We start from the raw sequence: 21,445 nt of genomic DNA, 5'->3' as shown, positions 1-21,445 counted from the left end.
CTATCCAGCACAGGACCTCTGCTGATCAGTTGTTTCAGATGGCAAGGATGGGGTCTGAAGAGGAGCCTGAGGACCAGCTTTAGTGGTAGCAAACACTGTCCTTCCTGGTCATTCATGAAAAGGCAAGGGGGTCACTGTACCCTCCACCCACCAAAAGTTACACTTTTTCTCCTCTGTATCACAGCTGGAAACCAAATTCTCCTTAAGCTCTCCTGAACCTACCAGACAAAACAGAACAAAAACCAAACCACCACAAGAAGAATAAAATACCACAATTCCTCATTTTTGTACCAGGGTAATTTTCTGCTGCATTAACTCAGCCAAACGGCTTGCTTGCTTGCAGATGGGTCGAACAAGTGCACATGGCAGCACAAAGTACACACTGGAGATAGAAGTGGATAGAAGAGCAGGATGCTCCTTTTGGTGTCGAGAGCTACCTGTTTACTGCAATTGTCTCTTGAAGCCAGTGCCTTGGGCAATAAGTTGTTCGCTTATTTGTAACTTATTTGTCAATTATAGAAGCATTTTCCTAACTTGGGAATAAGTCTGCTTTCTCCACACTGATTCCTTTTTAGGAAAGCCAAGCAAGATCCTTCATTCATTTTCCCACTATACTTTCTACATGTTGTTAGAGCCCTGTTTTACTTTGGTATTTTAATCAAATACAACTGTATTTCATCATGCATGTTTCCTACATCACTGAAAAGTCAAGATTCCTCACTTGCCCAAAAACTTTTAGTGACTATTCAAGAATTAAGACGCAATTTTGCTACAAGTGCTTGAGCCAAATTACTGCGAGGCAGCAGGAGGCCTTTTCTCTCCCAACTGACTAGTGAGTTGCTGTAGCTTTGTAGGATTTCCCTAATAGGGAACTCTCCTTCCTTTTCTGTTTAATGAATGGCAAAAGAGTTAACTTGGGGCCATCTAAAGCACCAACACTGGCAAGTGTGCTGGAAGCCACTGAAATGACTGGGACAACAATGCAGAGCTATTGTTTCAGTTGCTGCAAGTTTCTATTGAAATCACTTGAGTCATGCCTTTAATTTCCGTTCCCCCCCGCCCCCACTTTTGCACTACAAGACCATTTCTTTAAATAAAAGCTGAAATCTCAGCATAATTGGGGTATCCAATAAGGTTTTCACTACTGCTATTTAAGGAATTGCACTCTCTGCTAGCAAATTTAATACCCAAGTATTAACAGCACGTAAGTCAGCGGTTCCTTAACACTACATCACAATGTTTGCTTAACAAGAACTTTAAAAATAGAACAATGGAAAGGTCTGCAAAAAGCAGCCTTCTACCCACCAAAAGCTACTGTGTAAGCACAAGGTTGACATTATATTAGTCTTGTATTCAGTCAAATCAATCCTGCTTCCAATTTCCTTCGGCCCCATCTCTTGGTTAAAAACCAAACCCCCAACCTAAAGGCTTCACTTCTCTAATTACAAAATACTTAATTCTGTACTAGCATTACAGATGTAATAAACTGTGTCAGTGGAAAATAACTAAGCCAACTATTAAATAGTTTATTTATCTTGATATTAATTGCTTGAACGCGAGTAATTTACAGACAGTTTTGAACTGTTTATTCATCATGCTTCTTTCAGAACCTGAAAAATCATTACGCAAATGTTCTATGTGAACATACAATAGAATAAAATTGAAACAATATTTGATATTGTTATTTACTTGTATTCACATTGAATTAAAATATTTTTCACTTACCAGTCAGCTATACATCCTGTTATTAAGTGGCCGAAGATTAATCCTACCAGTAGAGAGAATTTAGCAATATGGACCTTCCAGGCAGAATCACAAACAAGATCCCACTGGAAGAAAAAAAAAAAACAAACGAACAAAACCAGATAAGCTGAAATACATTAGTTTCTCAGGTGTGTTTAGACATTGGTGTAGAGTTCTTCCAAATTTCAACCCTAGCATGAGTGCATGGAAACAGTAGAGGAAAGCTTTCACCCTCGTGTCAAATCCCAGAACCCAAGAAGAAGCTAAAGACTCATTTACTTTACTGAGTTTTATCATACCCTTAATTATAAAATGGCAATATCCAATAAGTATATCTCCCCATTTCCAGGACACACGAGTTTAGAATAAGGGGCATATCTCCATCAAAAACTAGTAGTACTGGTGTAGCTGAAGCATCTCACCGTATCAGCCCTGGACACCTACTACCTGAGCCCTGTAAAGCCCACCAGCAGCAAGCCCAGCAATTTAAGAGCAAGTTCTCCAACTGACCTCCTCAGGACCACTTGGAAACATGGAGAAAAGCAGCTGCTTTGCCACAGACCCTTGATGGCCATTAGTTCCAGACTCCCATGGACAAGGCATCACGACACTTTCGCTTTCAGAAACACATCCCGATTCCCCAGGTGGTGGAAGAGGATGAAGACTAGCTAATGGCACAGCTCACCAGGTGAAGTCCTGGTATGGACCTGGACCAGAAAACTAGAGATCCTGGCACAGCCACCCGACTTCTTGGGACAGCAGCCCCCACACTGACATTTCACAGCTCAGAGATCAGACAAGGGCTGAACCCCTACACTAAAGCTATCCCTGAAACTGAAATTACCTTTTCCATCCAAAGAAAGAGACAATTGACCTTTCCAGGCACCTCGTCATTAGGGCACTGTCTCATTCCCATGAGAAAGACAAGAGCAACAAGCTTTCTAGTGAGGCTTCCCTAAACCCCAAGATATTTTCCTGTAAGGCATTAGACCAAGCCTCAGGAGAAGCAGGCTGCACTCGTGGATTTAGCCCAACACCCTCATTGTCCTCAAACATGTAACTTAACCTCTCTTATGTGTAAAGTGTGGATAGTACTATTATACCCTTGAATAAATGTAGGAAGATATGTTTGCTCGTGGTTTGTGAAGTGTTCAAATATTGATGGTAATGGGAGCCATACACATTTCATGACAAATAAGTACACCTAACTTCGGACAGTCAGATACTCCAAATTGAAACTTCTCAGAAGAAGTGGCTGTTTGTGTGCAACGTAATAGTAGCAGCCCTCTTGACACCAGTAACTGAAGTTTTATGACCAAAAACACAAAGTAAAAGTATGCAATTTATTTTTAAAAGTCAAAAGAAAGAAGCTTCAAAAGAAAGCTTCCCTCAAAAGAGTTCAATTAGCTGTGCTACACTTCAAAGCATTTCCATGACGTACAACCCTTCCACAAATAAGGCTAGCTCTGACTCAGCTCTCTGGTCCAACATCACAGGAGATGTCCTCCCTACAATATACCATCTCACCAAGTAGTATAGCACTCTTGTGCGACACAAAAGAAACAGAACAGCTTTCAGGCTTAGCCTTTTTGGTTTAGTTAAATGTATTTTTTACTTCCTCACTGCTCTGGCTTGCAGAAGATGGGACGTATATGTCTGATTCTCCAACCTACAGACTGAAGGCAGTAGTATGAGCAAGTGTTTTTTCCACCAAATAGCTGTGAATTATTTGCAGCAAACACCTCAGTGAGGCAGTAAGAGCTGCTCTCTAAAGATGTTGACTTTCTAGAAGATAGTGGGGGAAATGTGATTCCTAATATTTGCAATTATAGAACCAATCTTCAGTTAGCAAAGAAAAACATCTGCCCAGACAAGCCACAAACAAAGCTCAGGAGACACATTTGAGCTCCAGGCAGGCTTTCAAATGCTCTGGGTTTATTTTCACACTCCAAAAGGTGTATGTGCAACTTAAATCAGAGAAATCATTTTTGTTAGTAGAGAACAAATTAAGTTAATTAAAACCAGTCACATCTGTACAAGAACACTTTTTTAAAAGCAATCTCTCCAAGTTGCTAATTTTTAATTTTACTGCTGTCAGAGGAACAGTATCATCCAAGTGGAAAAAAGAAGTAGTAGATATCTGGGTACCTTCTCATTTTCATGGCTTACTATTGCTCAAAGACAGCCAGCCCTTGCACAAGCCCCAGGCAGAGAATGTGCCCTACCAGATTATACACAGGTTCATGGTTGGAAGAACCAAAGTCTCATGAAAGGCTGTTGCGAAATTTCTAGCCAGGACAACAGATGTCAAACCACTCTGGAACACTGGCACATGAAGTAACAGTTTAAAAGCAGAGGAAAAGTCAATCCATAAGCACGTCCTTCAGCAGCCCCTAAAATGCACCCACTCCTTCTGATAACGTATCTGTGAGTCACAATTTGTTTGTTTGTTTTTAAGGCTATTGCCCAAATCCCCAGCTGCTCTGAAAATGAAGACATACATTTCCTTGCAAACCCTGCATCTGGCCCTTTCCTGCCCTCGGTTAAGCACTCGCTCTGCAGGCCAGCATAAATCAGAGCCAACTCCCCAGGCTCTCAAGGGCAGCCTAACGCTGGTGCTGAAACACACAGGCAGCCCCTGACCCTCCCCGAATCTCTTGCTCCCCAAAGCCCTCAGAACTCATAAACAGGGAAATGGTGAAATATTTCAACAACTGCTTCAGCACAAACTTCCAGAGAATCTGTCATGACCCCAAATCACTCAGTGCTAAGAGCTCAAGCGTATCTATCCCAGATTCTCGTCTGGCAGCTGCCACAAGCCAGAGAGAGATCTCAAAGCAGTTACCCAAAATAAATTTGGTGGTTGGTACCCAGGTGGTGCCACCAGGGCATTCGATCTGCAAAGAGACGGAGGAATAAGGGGAGGGCACAAAAGAAAAATGGAGACTGCAGTCAAAAGCAGCCTCAGGTAAAGATGACATTAATAGGACAAAATACATATTTAATAGCTAGTGTATCATCCCCACCTATCTTAACACAGCATCAGAGCAAAGCAGCAAGGCTTTGTCATGCTGAAAGTGCAGGAATTTTGCCAGAGACCTGCACTCCTGCACTCCCCATTCTCCATGGAAAAGCCAAAGGCAGAGGACTGCAGCATCAGCTTTGAAGAGCTAGAAATAAAGCAAGAACCATTATACAGCATCAGTGCTGCCTCACCCCCTACAAACACCTGGGCTTGGCAGTGAGTGTCCGACACATGCCCACACAGCACAGCCGTGCCCAGAGCCACGGCAGGTCCTGCTGTAAGTGCCAGTAGTTTCGTCTTGCAAACACCACAATGAAGATTTGCTCCATAGACATAGACAAGTTTCCATGTGCCTGCAGAATGAAATGCTGGGCTGGGCAGTGCTGATGACAGTTCAAGTGGCACTCCAAGTAAATCTGCACTGGGAGATTGTTTTGGCTAGAGGATTACTGTCCAGTCTCCATTGCCTCTTACAAAAAGTAGATTAATCTGGCACAAGCAGAGAAACCACTAAATCCTGTAACTGCTCTGGCTGAATCACCTGGTCTCCCTGTTGAGGGTTAACCTGAAGGAAGGATGCTGCTAAATTTACAGTGCTCTCTAAGATTTCTCTTAGGGTCCCTCGGTTTTGTTTGTCTTTCTGTCCTCCATCCATCCTCCTAATGCAAAAGATCCGATAAAATTACTTGCTAAACAAACACGATTGCATTGTTATGCTGAAACAAAAATTACTGTATACAGAATATGCTGGTGGAAAGGGAACATTTAAAAACCAAAAGCCGTTTTTTTTTCCATAGCAGTACAGCAATGTGAGGAATTTGCCACCTATGCAGATGTGCAATATATTGCAAGTGGAGGGGTTTTTTCATGTTGTGACAGCATTTTTTGTCAAAGCTTAAGGAGTCACACCTGCATGATCCTAATGTTTAACTGATATCAGTGAGTCACCTCCCATGCCCTGAGTCACTATGCTCCACATCAAGATGGAGGACTATTTGAAACCCGAGGTGCTTGGGAAGACATCTGGCAAAGGGCAATGCACCCAAAAAGTAACCATCCTTTAATTTCTTTATGGGGGGGTAAATCTGAAGAGGGCTCATGCAGTGAGTCAATATTCTCATTGAAGCTGTAAGAGTCATAAAAGTAAAGTCTGCTGAGTGCTTGTTACTACAAACACAAGCTGTCACAGTTAAGGGCTCTGGCCTCAAAAGCACTTGTCCTTGAGAGGCCATAATGCTGTCTGTGGCATCTAAGCACACTGAATACCCACTGGGAAAAGGTCGTAAGATGCCCGCCAAGGATTTGGTTTGTTCCGCCTGCATCCTGACAGCATGGAAAAGTGCAAGGCAGACATTTTTGTCCTAAAAAGAGCAAAGAGACAGGAACAGAGAAGCTCTGGTCCACCACTTGCCAAAAGCCCAGCACAAAGAGCCCACAAGGAGGGAGCTTTACACATGCACACTGGGAGTAGGGTTCACAGTCCATTTCCAATGACTGATGCCAGACCACTGTGAAAGCAAGCAGACCCTTCACCAAACAGTCTGCAGGTGGATCATGGTTCTGCTCCAACTGCTCTCTGTTTTGGTTTCAGCACAAGGAGACCAGAGGGTCACCCATGTGGCTGCCTTGGAAAGCCCTAAGCCAGGCACAAAGCTGCACCTTTGGTACTTCCCCAGCCAGGCAATACCAGCTGCTGTGCTGGCCCCCACAGACTCTGTTCTGAGGCAGGCTGTGTGGGGCTCTGTGTGCATGTCTTTCTCCGACATGTTACATGCAGCCTCTCAACCCCTACAGAAAAGGTCCCACTTCGGGAGCCCCAGTCTCTCTACACATCATTTATGCCACAGCTTACCACAGCAGCCCCACACCCCTCCTGGGGCAATGCCACAGGCTTCCCTGCACATTGCATGGCAATCTTAAGACCAGGAAATGAATATAAGAATCTATCATTTGTCATCGAGGTCTGTGTGCATTTGGTCTCATCTTTCTTTGTTCTCTCCTTCCTGCTTCATCTTTTTTATAAGAAAACCCTGTCAGTTTTCCCTGCACAGCACTAGCATCCATCTATATGAATACCTCATCTAGTGAGAGTTTAAAAATCATGTGTTCAGATTCTCCTAGCGTGTTAAAAAAAATCCCAAAACAACTAAACCCCAAAACAAACAAAAAACCCAAACCCAGAACAAAAACCCACCACAAACCAAAATTGGTTTTAGAAATAATAATAGAAAAAAATATGCTTTTCATAACAGTGCATGTAACAAAAAGCAAAACAGTCTCCAGGTGCTTGTTTTTCTGGAGAAAAACCTCCAAGTCAGCAGACCAAAAATCCCCGAACAAATAGAAAATAAAAATGTCAGTACTTCTAACATAATACACCTACCACTAATGCCTTCTCCCCAGTACTAAAGTATCCAAGTAGTACCCATAGCATGTCCCTGGACCTGCAGGCTTTGTGTCTCTCATAGCTACAGCTACAGGAGACCTCTGCACCAAAGGTTTCCTCCAGCTGCTACAAGGGCAAGGCTCTTCACCCTTTCTTAACAAGCCAAAGATGACACATTGGCTGCATTTTAACATTAAATAAAGAGTATGAGTACCAGGAAGCGGTGGTGTGATGCTCAACTCTATAAGAAATACCCGTGCAGTTAAACTACACTAAAGAGGCTGCAGAAGATGTACCATCCCAACAGCAACACCTAAATTTGGAGTGGGTTTATTGCTGCAGGTGTTTACTTCCCTCTCGACCATGGCGGCGACAACAGAGCATTTAAACTATTTAACCTTCAAGGTCCAGAGTAAAGATACTTCTCCTCTGAGATCACAGCTGGGCAAAGCATTCCCTAATCTGCATTTCAAGTGTCAATAAAGTGTCCTTCTTAAGAACACCTGGCATTTTTTGACCACCAGAAAAAAAACAGCTGGGTGAAAGTATCAAGAAGGTCACATTTCAAAATGGGGACATTAAGAAGAGTAAAAGAGCAAACCAAATAATCCTGGAAGACTCAAGAAGAAGGTATAAAAATGAATGATTTCCTCTTTCTTTGACCAACCACATTCAGAACCAAACATCTCCAAACTACACCTTTCCTTACATTTTCATCAGACACAACTGGACTTACGTGGAAAACAGAAGGTTCATTAAATATAAAACCAAACAGACAAAACCAAGCCACTAGAACAACAACAAACCAGCTATTGAGAGGTTTTGTTTATTTTCTTTGAACAGCTACTCTAAAAGCCAACACCACCTACACTGGAATGTCTCTACCCATGATTTTTAAGCTCCTTCCTCTCTGTATGATACTATACCTCCAAGTGCTGTGTCTATCTAACTTTCTCCAGCTGTGACTGAACTCAGTGAAGTGAATGCTTTTGCTGAAAATCTCTGAGCAGTGCCTGAGTGCTTAGGACCTCTTAAAGATAAATCCTTCTAAAACAAATTTCTACTGAGCAAGTACACATTGGTATTTTGAGAGGTTTATAACCATCTGAGCTTGCAAGAATTTTAACCCAGGCAGCAAAAGAGATGCTGTTGGTATCAGAGTATCACCTTTTGCTCGACATCTGCCTTCTTCCCATTCCCAACAAATCTGGGGTCCCGATTCCAGTACACTGGAACTTGCTAACTCAACAGATGCAAGGATTTGTTTTGTTCAGCTTCTTACCCGATTCATTTCCTTACAGTGGGAACAACATTTTCTGCACTTTTCTTTCTCAGAAACCGGTAAACCATTTCTCACCATGGTAGACACCTGGCAGGGAAACCTGCAGCCCAGGAAAATCACCCGTGAACAGTGAACACAAGGTCATGTACACAGAAATTGTCAGGTTGCTTTAACTACAGATGTGACCAACTGCCTGGGCAATGTACCATTAAAGAAACAGAGCAAAGAAACTACTTCTGACTACTACCACAAAGCCAAAGGTTTTGAGGACAGGGTGAGTGAAGGGAATGGGGAGAAAGAGGAGAAGGCGTGTGAGCCAGAGGACATGTGTTTAGCAGTCTTCCAAGAAAGATATAATTAGATAGAGCAGTGTTGTAAGAAAGCAGTTTCATGTACCTATAAAAACAGCTTCCATCCCTGCAAAACAGTACAGGACTGCACAAATTCCCCTAATGGTTTCTGAGGTGTAACATTAAGTTGCTAAAATACATCCTTCAAACACGCATTTAATAATATGCATGACTTTGCTGTGAAATTTCCACATTAATTTTTGAAGTGCTTTTATTTAAGTCTGGTATTTCAGCTTTATAAATGAAGCCACAAGGCCACATCACTGCACAAAACCATATACATAAATCGGCACTTCCTCCTGGTTTGCAAACTTCAGCTCCATCGTGAAGATGGGACACCTAAGGCATGGGTTGTGTCAAGTTGATTGCAATCAGAGAGGCAGAGGTATGCTGCCTCCTATATTAACTACCGCAGGGTAACTTAGGCTGTCCTCACTGCACTATGCAGGGTGATGCTATCCAGTATGTGCATGGTCCCATTCCCCGTGCCCCCCCACACCCCCAACCCCGCAGCAGAAACATGGTGCTGACAGAATATGCATCATCTGCTGGCACCCACCAAAGAGTGCCAGGCAACCAGACAAGCTGCACTGCACACATCTGTGTGCCCTGTATCATATCTAAAGCCATTCAGTGGCGGCTGACCTGTAAAAGCCATCTCCCGGCATGCTGAGATAGCTCAAGCAACACTGCAATCATAACACAAGCCCAAAACTTCAAATATGCAAAAGGTCACAAATCAAGCCAGTAAACTAACCTGGAAAAAGACTTCAAATTGAAAACTCTGCACTAGATTATTCTTTAGCCTATACCATGAGCAAAAGAAACCCTCCAAGCTATCCACTGAGTGCACGAGCAGAGCCCCAAGACACTGAGATGCCACCTGAAACACCGCAAAACTGGGAAGTTTCGTTTGCTCTTCAACTTCACACTTTAGTCAGTAGCAATTAGCTCTTCTGTTCCCAACCTTGTTCTCATCACAGATCTGTTTCTTTCCCCACTGGGAGAGGGAAGAAGGAAGTTTGCTAAGTAAATAATCATCACTAATACGCTAACAATTAAAATATGATTTGTTAATCATATGACAGTCTTCTGAATACTCAACATGATTAAATCAATTTTAACAGCATCCATATACCACCCACTTCTCCATCACTACTTCTTTTATTTTCAGTAGGAGTTCCCTTTATTCTGAGACATTTTGATCTTCTCCAACCTTCACCCTCCCTAGATTAGTCAACTAACTCGTTTCTCAGCTGATGCAATCTGCTTTGCTTTTTCCAACTCCATAATGTCATCTAACATCAAAGAGTTGGGAGATACAAAATCTTGCTTGCAGCTTTCATTATCACTATATTCATAATTTTCCAGGGAGCAGGATCAGGATATTTCCATCACTGTTTTAAATCTCTGAGCAGCAATTAAATACCTTTTCTACACATATTCTAACATCATTAGGAGCCACTGTCACAAAACTGACTTTAATTTTAAATCTATTATTTGCTATAAGACCTGTAGCTCTTTGCCTCACTCCGGCTCCATGAAAAGACCAGGAGCAACAATGGCCATCACTTGGACTGACAGACACATACACAGAAAAATGCTTTTTGAGTGCCATCCCTCAGATTTCAGCTTACAACCACCTTTATGCTGAACAAGGTGTACGCTGCTGGGACTGACTTTGCAACCAAACTAAATAAAAAGTTAAACTAGTTATCAAATTTGTATTTATAACATATCTAAGCACCATAAATAGAAACCATACACAAACCCCTCCCCCCCCCAACATTTTAGTTAAATATTAATGTTTGTTACAACCCAATTACCGAAAACAAGTTAACACTTTAAGGACTGGTGTTCTTCAGGCTGCCAAAACTATGCGTGCATAAAACACACTCCATGTGTGCAGCCTTGAGAGAGCTGCCATAACAAAACCTGATTTACTATCTTACTGGGCCTTCTTAAAAATGGGGGGAAACCTTTGAAATGTCAAACACGGCATAAAGCTCTGAAATGGAGGAGATGGAAGGAAAAGAGGAGAAAGCCATTTCTCATGAGAAATACTTGCTCAAAGACACCATAGATAAAAAGATCAGACACCTTCATTTTGACGCTCAATTACTGCTGCCATGACCCTGCCCTCTCATCATTTGAGGACTACAGCTATTATAATTCAGGCAAGAAGAAAAGTAGAGGGAGTGGGGAAAAGAAAAGGGTCTAGTGTTAATTTGGAGTTAAGTAAATATTAAGGGGAAAAAGAAAGGAGAATAATATTCCACTTGTTTTACAAATCAAAATAAGAAACTGGTCTGTCAAGCTTACATTGCTCAAGCAGGCTATGTTTTACACAGCCCTGGGAGACAGAACAAGGGAAAAGGTCTTGCAGTTTAATTTACATTCCCTATCCTTAGTAATATTCGTAGGATGGGCAATAAGACATTGTCTACACATTCACGGACTTTGCTCTGGAGGCCAGGAGGAGACCAGGCAGCTCCAGAGCACTGCAGAGTAACTTGGAGACAGTACTTGAGCCAAAATGAATTCCTCTACAGCTGTCTGAAGCTGAAAAACCTTTTCCAGAGAACCAGACCACCCTCCTCTGAAAACAGTGTGCAAGGGAACCATAAACCACATGCTGCTGGACAGGGTGAACATACCGCTTCCCTGCATCTCACAAGTAGCATTCCTGATTCTCCTGGCTTTGCTACTTGTGAATCTAGACAGGCATCCCAGAAAGGAGTATAAGCATACATTCACTTACTTAGTCTTTTGTTCTTGTGTTTCAGTAGGACAACTGGCATTTGGGGCTCTCCCAAATTAAAAGACAGAATAAAAATCCTAACAAAGCCCAAAATATTGAATTTTCTTCCTGGGAAAAAGATGAGTAAAAGGACAAGAAGAATTTTTTTTGTTTTTAAAAAGCAAGCAAACAAACAAACAAAAAAAAAAAACAAAGAAAAAAACCCCACCTTCTCCATAAGAGTCAGTCCTACGCAGCCCATCATCCCCTGAGCATGTTTGCCCTTGCCTCACCAGCTCACAGGGCAGACAGGAGTTCCCACCCAAACACAGACACACACCACAGCCAGCTGCTGATCGGTCTCACACCACCTGGGAACAGGCATGGACCTAACTGCATGTTCCCAGCAGGTATGACATGGCCTGGATTGGCGGGAGCTACTCAACATGCACATCAATCATCACTCCCTGACGGGTTTCATGGGCTGGTGGCACAACAAGCTCCACAGCACCCACATTGGGCAGGAGCCAGCATGATGCCAGCATGGCACTGAGCAGCTATCAGATGCTGGCACTGGTTTTGCCTGGATACTTCTGCAACACACCCCAATGAGACATTCTGGAAGGAGCCTGAATGTCCTTTCTCCTTCCTTCAGGTTCCTTCCTGCCCCCTTGACTTTAAGAGGGAATTCAGAGAAAACACAAGGTTACCCACCATCAAAAGTCAACTGGAAAAAAAAGAATAGACCCAAATTACATTATGAGAGCTAAGCACACATTTCAGAGTTGAGGCGACCACAGCTCAAGAGAAGATGTTCTGAAGGAATTCAGGGCAAGAACTGAAAACTCAGCATTGCTGCAAAGCTGCAGCAGTATCTTTCCACAATAGAGTTCTCATCTTCTACACACTGTCTACAGCAAACCCCACTCCTTTCCTCTGTAGCAAGATCCCAGCCTAATTAATTCCACAGTTACTTGTGGGTAACCCAACACCAGCCAGGCTGTGCTGCAGAAGAGCAGGAGGAGGAAGGAGTATGAAAAGGAGGGAGTGAGAGCAACTGTCCCAAGCAGAGATGCCAGGTAGCAGAGGGGAAACCAGGCAGAAACAAGTAGGCTGACAGGGAAAACAAAAAAGCAAGGTACACCGAAGCACAGGATCCCTTTCAGGGTTTTCTAAATTTAGCAGCTGTCTACAATTCATTTGGAAAGCTTAAATTTCAGACTTTGCACCATTAGCATGGCCAAAAGTTTTTTGTTAAAGAACACCCTAAGCCTACTGCTATTCCAGATGTTATTTTGTTAAAAAATTATCCCCTTCATGTATGGCTGGCCTGTAATCCTCATCTCAGCATTACCATCAGAACTGGCTCCAAATTAGATGCCTTCCTAAGCGCCAGTTCCCCCTCTTTGACAGATACTTTAAGAAATACATGAGGTCATCTTTTATGATCACACTCTTGTAGCCAGAGTAAGAAGAGGTAAAACTGTTAGAGCACTTGAGAAATTTAGTTTTAGACTGCCTAAACAGCAGGAAATAAACATGGTAGCCTGCATCTTCTGCCACAGCACAGGCAGGGTCCATATATTTAAACTAAATGACTGAGACGCAGCATGTAATAGGGAGTGGAAACAAAAACAAACAAAACCCCAACCTTTTGAAACATTATGTCCATCCATCCAGGAGGATAAAAAAAGGAAAAAGGCAGCTGTTTGACATACACACAGAAAATGAGGAGTATGAAAGGCTAAATAGCAAGTCTTGGAAAGCAGAGAATGACTTTAAGATACTTCAGTATAGAATTACCTTCCCGGAAGATCATTGTTAGTTCTACCAATGCTACAAACTATTTATGGTAGTCTGGAATCAGTTTACTGTATCCGAAGCACATTATTTTAAGGATGATAATAAACATTAGCTCCACGTATGTTCCTGCTAGTGAAAAAAAAAATCCATACCAGATAAAAGCTAAGACTACCTGAGTTCTCATGCCAGGACTGCTCTTAACCCACTCTCTGTTTTCTAGACCAACTGCTTCTGAATTTGTAGTCTGCTTGTATCATTCTTGGTTGTCTGAAGCACCAGATAATCTGCTGTTTTCAGGCAGGCAGAGGACAGCTCTTCACCCCAGAGAAGCTGCAGGTACGGTTCCCCAAACAGCCATCCCCCTCCTTCGTGCCACTCAGACAGAAACTCACCCTGTTGTTTTAGGGTGCTGTTTAGCAGCACCCTGATAACCGGGAGGCCCCATCACTGTGTTCTGGGGCCTGCCCATACACACTGCAACTGCAGCAGGACAGGCCATCAGCTCTCCTTACTCCCTCTTTAACAAGCAGATTTTCCAAGCCTACAAGCACTCAGACCAGCAACCGCTAACTTTATCAGCTAGCTCGCAGAGGGAAGTGGGGGGGAAAAAGGCTTGGTATCTCTCCCATAGCTGAGGAAGCCATAAAAAAAAGAAGTAATAGAAGTTTGCTCTGGTCTGCCAGTATCTCTAGATACCTCTGACCACAGGGACTTGTTGACCCTCTCACCACCCTTTAGGAGCAGTCGCTTCAAAGCCTTGTCACAAAGAAATTATGAATAGTCTGTTTGCCCATGGCAAGTATTTGTCTTGCAGGTCCCTGCATCTCCTTCAATCTGTACAAGAGAAGCAAAGGCATGGGTGATTATTAGCTTCGATTTTGCTGCTTCTGACCCAACTGATGCACTGGGTACAATAGCTGGAGGTTTTCATTGATATGGGACTAGACAGAAGCCAGTCAGCTGGGAACCAGCACTGACAAGACAAATCCTGGCAGTTGCAGGTAAGAAAGGGAAGCATCAGCATTTCTGAAGTCTCCTTGCAGAGACTAGCCAATTGGAGGATATGCAGACACAAGTGAGATGCCAGGCACAAATAGGAGGTAAGGGTGGCACAGCTCTTATTTTGGGAAGGACTTAGAGTTGTCATGGTTTAAGCGCTAAATCCAAGACAGAGTAATCCTTTCAAATTAACTAACATCTATATCCTGAAAGTCTACTTTAAATGCACGCCTACTGCCTACACCAAGAACTATCACCCCAAAAGCAGTGCCAAATTTATCATCACACAGATTTGTTTGTTGCACCATTTCTGGCTACTTACAGATACCTGCAGTAAGCCCATGAGACACCACCTCAGTCTTGGGCATATGCCACTGCACAGAGCCATTTCACTTCATTAACCCAGCAGAAAAACAAGAAAACAAACAACAACAAAAAAAATAAGTATTGAAAGAAGAGTTTTGTATCAGGTCAGCGAGCTGAAGCAGCTGGAGGTATATGCAGAAAGTGCCAGAACTGCCATAAAAGCAAGGGAAAGAAAGGCCAACAGGGCACAGATATCTCCCCCTGAAGGAGCGAAAAACATCACATCACAGCCCAAATCAATCCAAGTTCACACCAAGACAGCACTGCCCCTGGACCTTTTGGCTCTCCTGAATTAAGCTCCACTTTTTTTGCAGGTACAATTTGCTACAGGCTAAGCCAAACTGGCACAAGAATGATTGAACTAGTGGCAAACAGGTAAAATGATGGCATGTTACTTGGGAAAGAAGATGACTCAACCCAAATCAAGTGGGAAGTTGAGAGCCAAGAGAACAGCACTGCAGCAAAACAAGGCATCTGGAGCAGAAAAGCAGCCACAACAGGAATTCCCTTGTGACTAGACATGAAATATTATTACATAATTGCTCTGGGTGATTAAAACACAGCCTTCAACTAACCACTTCCCTCTATGCCACCCCCAAGAGGTGGAATGATCTGGAGCGCTGCGGGTGCCCGCAGAGGGACGCTGTGCCATCAACCTCTGCAATTTAATCAAGCTTCGGTCCTTGCCCATCGTCAGCTTTTGAGGTCCATTATACAAATCAGCATCCAGAACAACAAACCACCCCACCACATAATGCAATCGAACACAATGGACAGGTCATCCTAGTAACAGAAGGAAAAAAATAGCAACCATCAATCCCATAACCAAGAGCTTCTGTGAAAACTTTGCCCCAAGATTACAGCTGGCTTTGCATATGGTCAGAAGATCCAGGCACTAAATAAGTTTATGAGAGAATTAGGAAAGTCCCTGCTAAGTACACACTCCAGCTTCCCACTAGACTTCACAGCTACGCATGCTTACTTGTCATTACGTTGCGTATTGCGTGAGCACTAACAACTTACTTGAAGCATCACTTTGCAAATGGGTAAAGTGGGACCTCAGGGTTTCCCCCAAGGCAAAAAAAGGGACAGTATTTCTCAACATCCTTTCTTTGGACAGTTGCAAGATACATGGATCATTTAAGACAGGGTTGGTCTTTTTATTAGCCTTTTGCCTAAAAGCTAGTTCGGGCTACATCTCTCTCAAACAATACACATGAACTGTTTAGAGCAGTGTGACAATGGTGATGTTGCGATAAAGAACAGATGAAAATCCTCAAAGAAGCGTCTAGCAGTGAAAAAGCCTTACAAGTGAATTGTCCTAAAAGAAGATATTTATGTACAAACCAAGTTAAATTCCACGATTTATGTACCAAGTCAGGACATTAGCGCTTAGATGGGTGATTTAATATGGCCACTGGAATTCCTGTGGTTAAATTATGCATCTGACCTCTTCACTACATGTATTTCAACAGTGTTAAATACTAAGCGGTACATCCTTTATTACCATTTCCAGTTCTAATGACTGGCAGCACTATAAAAAGCACCGTTCCCAGTGACTCAGCCAAGGAGGTCAGGATAATGGCAGCACCTAGCATGGCAGCGCCACTCTCCATGAAAGGTGCAAGGCCAACCCTGGCTCCAGCAAAGCCTTAAAGACAAGTAGGGCTAAGCAAAGCACACAGCAGAGCTGGAGAAAGCAAGATCTTCATTCCATCAATCCCAGCAGGACAAAGGATGGGAGCAAACGGGCACCAGGGAAGGGAGAGCTGAGAAAGCCTGGGCAAAGAGACAACATCTGATGAAGGGTCTCTGTTAAGAGAGAGGCTATAGAGATGGTGCAACTTAACACAGTCAAAGGACAGCTATCTGCTCCTGAGGAACCGGGCACAGCGGGGTCTCGTGCATGTACATCAACAAAATGCAGAGCAGGAAATATGCTTTGTGCTAAATGACCACAACTGCTTCATCATTTCTGCAGACAAAGCAACGATGGAGCATTCACCAGTGATTAATCTGGACCGCTGAAGATGAGAACAACGGGATTTACTGGCCAAACAAAAGTGCATTTTTTATTAATATACTTTTGGCTCTCTTTATGTTTCAATATAACCCCTGGCTACTACACAGATGAGTCTACATTAGACTAAGATTTAATAAAACTCTCTTTGGGAAGATGAGAACATTGCATAATACATTACAGAAACAAATGTATTTTTGAGGGGAGTTAAGAGAGATCTGAACATCCAGTCTTCTGAATTCATCCAGGGCAGCTCTTTCACACAAAGGACAGTGAAGACGCATGTAAGAGGAGTCAGCAGTTACAAGAATTGCTCCCACAGTATCAGAGCTCCTGAGGGTTTATATGAAAGTAAGCCCAAATTAAGCTACATTGACATTCTGCCTGGGTTTTTCCTCTTTTTTCTTCACTGGGATACAAAGAGACAGCACAGCTACTCAGAAAACACCACAAACAAAACCGAAGCACGAACTAAGGCGGAATCCTGACCCCAAGAAAACAATCTTATTATAATTAGATGGGATTACAAATCAAAGCCAAAAAAGATGCCAAGTTTTTGGAAGCAAGCCTACAACAAAAATAAAAGCTCCACATTGGAAAAACCCATAGTCTCAAAAGATGATTATTATTCTTTCTAATAGAAAACAAGACAGCAGGGACCACAGATGTTTATTTACCCCTTAAAATTGATCTGCCCTTTACCGCAAGTTCTTCCAAAGAACACTTTTTTTATTATTCTTAAAGAAGCATGAACGATGGCAAACTTAACTCTCCCTTGACCTTTTGTGGCCAACTTGACAACGACCTTCAAAAGACTCCACCATTTAAAAAGATTTTTTTTTTTTTGCAGTTTACGTTAAAAAGAAACATCCCAAGATTTATTTTCTTTTTTTCACACTTAAGCTTCAGTGTTAAACCCTAAAATATCTGAATAGCTCTGTCTCCGGTTATAAACAGAAAAAAATCTGCCTCTCCTAAATGTCAAATTTTATTATACACTTCTATATCACAAACCACCCAAGTCCACCCTGTGCCTGTGTTTTTCTCAAGAAAGGAGCATAGCTGGGCTCTGGATTTAAGGTTTTGAGGGATTTGCTTTACCTGCTTTTCCCCTGTTGCCCACGCTTTCAAGGGACACAAAGAGAAACCAAAATGACTTTCAACAATTAAATGCAAATGTGTGCCGGTTACCCAAAGCACAATCATGCCAGCCATCTGATTATCACTGCGTTTCTTTCTCCCAACTAGATAAACACAGTTAATACAAAACACTGCCCCCAGGCAGGAAGTAATTTTTGCTGATCTTAGGAGGGGGTCTTGAGATTAAAGGAACTACTTTCCTGTGTAACAGTTTCATTTTAGATTTCCAGGAGCTCCAGCTGTCCGTTCATACCAAAGAGGCCCACCCAAAGGCGGCAGGGCTTTCACAGCACTGGTACCATACACAAACCAAAGCTTTCAGGTGAAAAGGCTTTTTTTTTCGCATGCACTACTCAGCAGATATGAAGTAAGAGCAGAAGGCAGCACAACCCTCCTCACTAGAGTTTTTCCACCTTAGCTATTAATGTTAGGCAACGCAAGACAGAGCAGCATGCGCTTCTGCCACTGGAGTACAACAACTTGTGCGAGACATTCTTCCTTTATCGTTCTACTGAAACAGTTACGAAGAGAATAAGTAAACAAAAAGAATTCAGCAGAACTTTGTCTCATTTTCCTCCCAACAGTGATCGTCTCACCATCTTCCCAAAATTCAACCTGGTTTTTGGTTTGTACACCTGCATTAGTACACTTGCACAAAGATGAGAGATATCACCAGCAGAGCCTTCTCCACAGCCCTTTCCTCTCACTCTGGCCCTCAGACTCTTTCTCACAGACACCCATGTCCAGGATAGGAGAGCTGCCATTGCTGGGATCCCCAAGAGCCATGAAGGATCCCATATCAGAACTTCCAGCTCAGTGCTGCAACCAGTGCCCAGGTAAAAAACCCACGGGATGGACACCTGGCGTGACACCCTAGGAGGGGAACGACTGCAGGGACGTGAGATTTACTCCCAGTGGAAGGGTAACCCACAGGGCACCTGACCTACTCGGCGGCAGCACAAACAGACAAATCCACATTGTGTCCAGCTGCTTCCTTCATCTTGGGATGAGCGCGGTGCCGAGTGGGGCCAGGGTAGAGCCGAGGGGGTCCGTGAGGGCAAGACAGGGCGGGGGGCGTGAGGGAAGCCGCCTTTCTCACCTTGCTCACGACGTTCTGGACGAGGCCGGCTCTAATGCGGTAGTGCCACTCGTGGCAGTCGCACTCGCTAACGTTGCCCCCAGCCGGGGTGGGCAGCCCGGGCGGCGGGAAGATGCTGCCGTTATCGCTGCGGTTGGCGTGGCTCGGCGCCAAGGACACGCTCCAGTTGCCCTGCCCGTCCGCCTCCCGGCACCAGAAGTCGGGCTGGTCCAGCAGGAAGGAGTCCGAGAACTTGCTGAAGCCGATGAAGAGTGCTGGGACCCAGGTGAGCAGCACCAGGGCCCGCTGGTACCTGCCGCCCAGCCCTCCGAGGAACGGAAGCACGGAGCCATCGTAGTCGAGGAGCAGCGGGCTGCAGGCGGCGGCGGGCGGCGATGGTATCGGCACCGCCTGGATCTCGGCCCCGGCGGAGCCCGCGGCGGGCGGCCCCGGCGGAGCGGCGGCGCCCCCTCCTCCGGCTCCCGGCACCGAGCCGTTCTCCTCCGGCAGCGGCCGGCCCCCGCCGCCCGCCTCGCGGCGCCGGTCTATCGCCATCCAGCCACCCGGGGGGGCTCACATAGGGGGGAGCTGGGGCAGCCCCGGCTCCCTTGCGAGTCCTTCCTTCCTTCCTTTCTTTCTTCCCTCCCTCTCCTCCACGCACACACACACACCTTACAACGTAATATATTGCACACACGCTCCTAGCCGGACCCGGCAGGAGACGGATGAAGGGGCGGGGGGGGGGGGGGGGGAAGGGAAGGGAAGGAAAAGAGGGGAGGAAGGAGAGGGGAGAAGAAAGGAGGCACCGAGCCCCTCTCTCACTCCCTTCCTCACCCGCACCCTGCGGCCACGAACCGCTGCAGCTGGCAGTGGTGCCCCCCCTCCCCTTGCCTGTGCGTCAAGCTGCACTCATCCCAGCTCTCCCTTCCCCCCTCCGAGTGGCACCACCGAAAATAAAAGGAAGGATCCAGCCGGATCCGAGCATGCAATGGGCCAAAGGAGAGGGAGGGAGAAGGAGTGGAGGGAGAAAATGAAAAAGAAAGCCACCACCACCCTGCTAACCAAAGCCTGCAACAACAAACCAAGCAAAACCGGTGCAGCAAGGCTCTACGAACACGCCTCCTCTCCCGGTTTTGGTGAGGAGGAGGAGGAGGAGGAGGGAGCAGAGGGAAGGCGAAGGAAGGAGGAGAGGAAAATAACAGCTCCTGACGCGGCTTCCCCGCTTCCCGCACAGCTAAGGGTCCCCCTCCGGCCGCGGCAGCAGCGGCGGCGGCAGCCCCCAGCACACCCCCGCCGGCCCCTCGCAGCCCCGCGTCCCGCACATCTGTCTCCGCAGCAAGGGGCTCCGCCGGCCTCTCCGCGGCCCGGGCTGCGGGGACCGCCACCGCCGTGCGCCTGCCGCACAAGCCCGCTCACTCGCCGATCCGCTCCGCGCCGCCGCAGCTCCAGAAGCGGACAGCCCGCCCGACCCCTCTCCCTCCGCCTCCCCGCGGCCCCCACCTGCCGGCCCCGTTCTGCCCCGCCGCCACCGCTCCCCGCTCCGCCCCCCGGTGCCGGGCGGCCGCACCTGATCCCGCCGCGCCGCGCCGCCTGCCCGGCCCGGCCCCCTCCAGGGACCCGCCGCGGCCGGGGGCGGGACGGAGCCGCGGGGCGGGGAGGGGAGGGGAGGGAAAGGAGGGAGGTGCGGGGCCGGGCTGGGCTCCGCGCCGCCCCGTGGCCGCGCTCGGCCGCCGGGCCGCGGCAGGTACTGGAGCGGGTAGGGGGGTGGAGGGGGCGAGGGCCGGGGAAGGAGCGGGGTGCGCCTGGTCTGCAGCGCGCTCTTGTTCCCGTATCAATTATTTAGCGGTATGGCTTTAATAATGCAGCGCAGCTACAGCTGGCGGGGCTGGAGGCACCGCGGCCGGAGCAGCCAGTGGGGACTGGTGAGGGGAGGCCGGAGAGGAGACAGACCTGCGGGAAAGAGCCCGCAGTTGAAGGGAGCGTTTGTGAGATGTGGAGCGGTGGGAGATGGACCTGTGTTGCTTCAGTCAGCCTGCGAAATTAGTGCCCACTTAAAAAAAATAAATCAACACCTTGTGTTGATTGTGAAACAGACATTTCAAATTTGTGAAGGTTATTTTTACGTTAAGCTAAATTTACTTCAGTGTATAAAAGTCTTCAACTGCTTTTATCATGAAGTATAGCCCGTGCATTACTGAACCGAGCAGTTATGTTTTTCCTTTGTGAGAAGGGAATGAGAGACAACGCTTCTGCACATCAACATGGCTAGTGAGCAGAAGATACTTGCATGCATTAGGACTGGCATCATTGCTGAGTATAAATGGAAGTGCAAGTTGCTGGTGGATTTTCATTTACTTGAGCCAGTCTCTGTGAGAGAGTACTGCACATCTTCCTCCCTTCAGCTCCTTTTCTTACACAGGACACCAAAAGGTTTCCAATCTACTCATGAGTCTGGATCCCTTTTGTAGGGCTTTCCTCAGCACTGCTCAGAGGCATGCCCAGCACCAGAGCAG

At 45.6% G+C, this 21,445-nt stretch overlaps 1 protein-coding gene across 3 annotated transcripts in view; it reads right to left on the bottom strand.

Moving 5' to 3' along the window:
* Positions 1 to 20,415, bottom strand: part of SLC22A23 (solute carrier family 22 member 23) — a 112,716-nt gene extending 92,301 nt beyond the window's left edge. For all 3 annotated transcript variants that reach the window (XR_010610067.1, XM_065667440.1, XM_065667442.1), the window contains exons 1-2: positions 18,954 to 20,415; positions 1,726 to 1,829 (exon numbers count right to left, since the gene is read on the bottom strand). Coding sequence is in view for 2 of the 3 variants with exons in the window: in XM_065667440.1 (XP_065523512.1) it covers positions 1,726 to 1,829; positions 18,954 to 19,487 (638 nt within the window). In the remaining variant the exon portion in view is untranslated. The remainder of the gene's footprint in view (positions 1 to 1,725; positions 1,830 to 18,953) is intronic.
* Between the last annotated feature and the right edge of the window lie 1,030 nt (positions 20,416 to 21,445).

Source organism: Lathamus discolor, chromosome 2 (assembly GCF_037157495.1).
Source record: "Lathamus discolor isolate bLatDis1 chromosome 2, bLatDis1.hap1, whole genome shotgun sequence".
NCBI classification, from domain to species: domain Eukaryota; kingdom Metazoa; phylum Chordata; class Aves; order Psittaciformes; family Psittacidae; genus Lathamus; species Lathamus discolor.
This window is presented reverse-complemented; position numbering and strand designations above follow the sequence as displayed.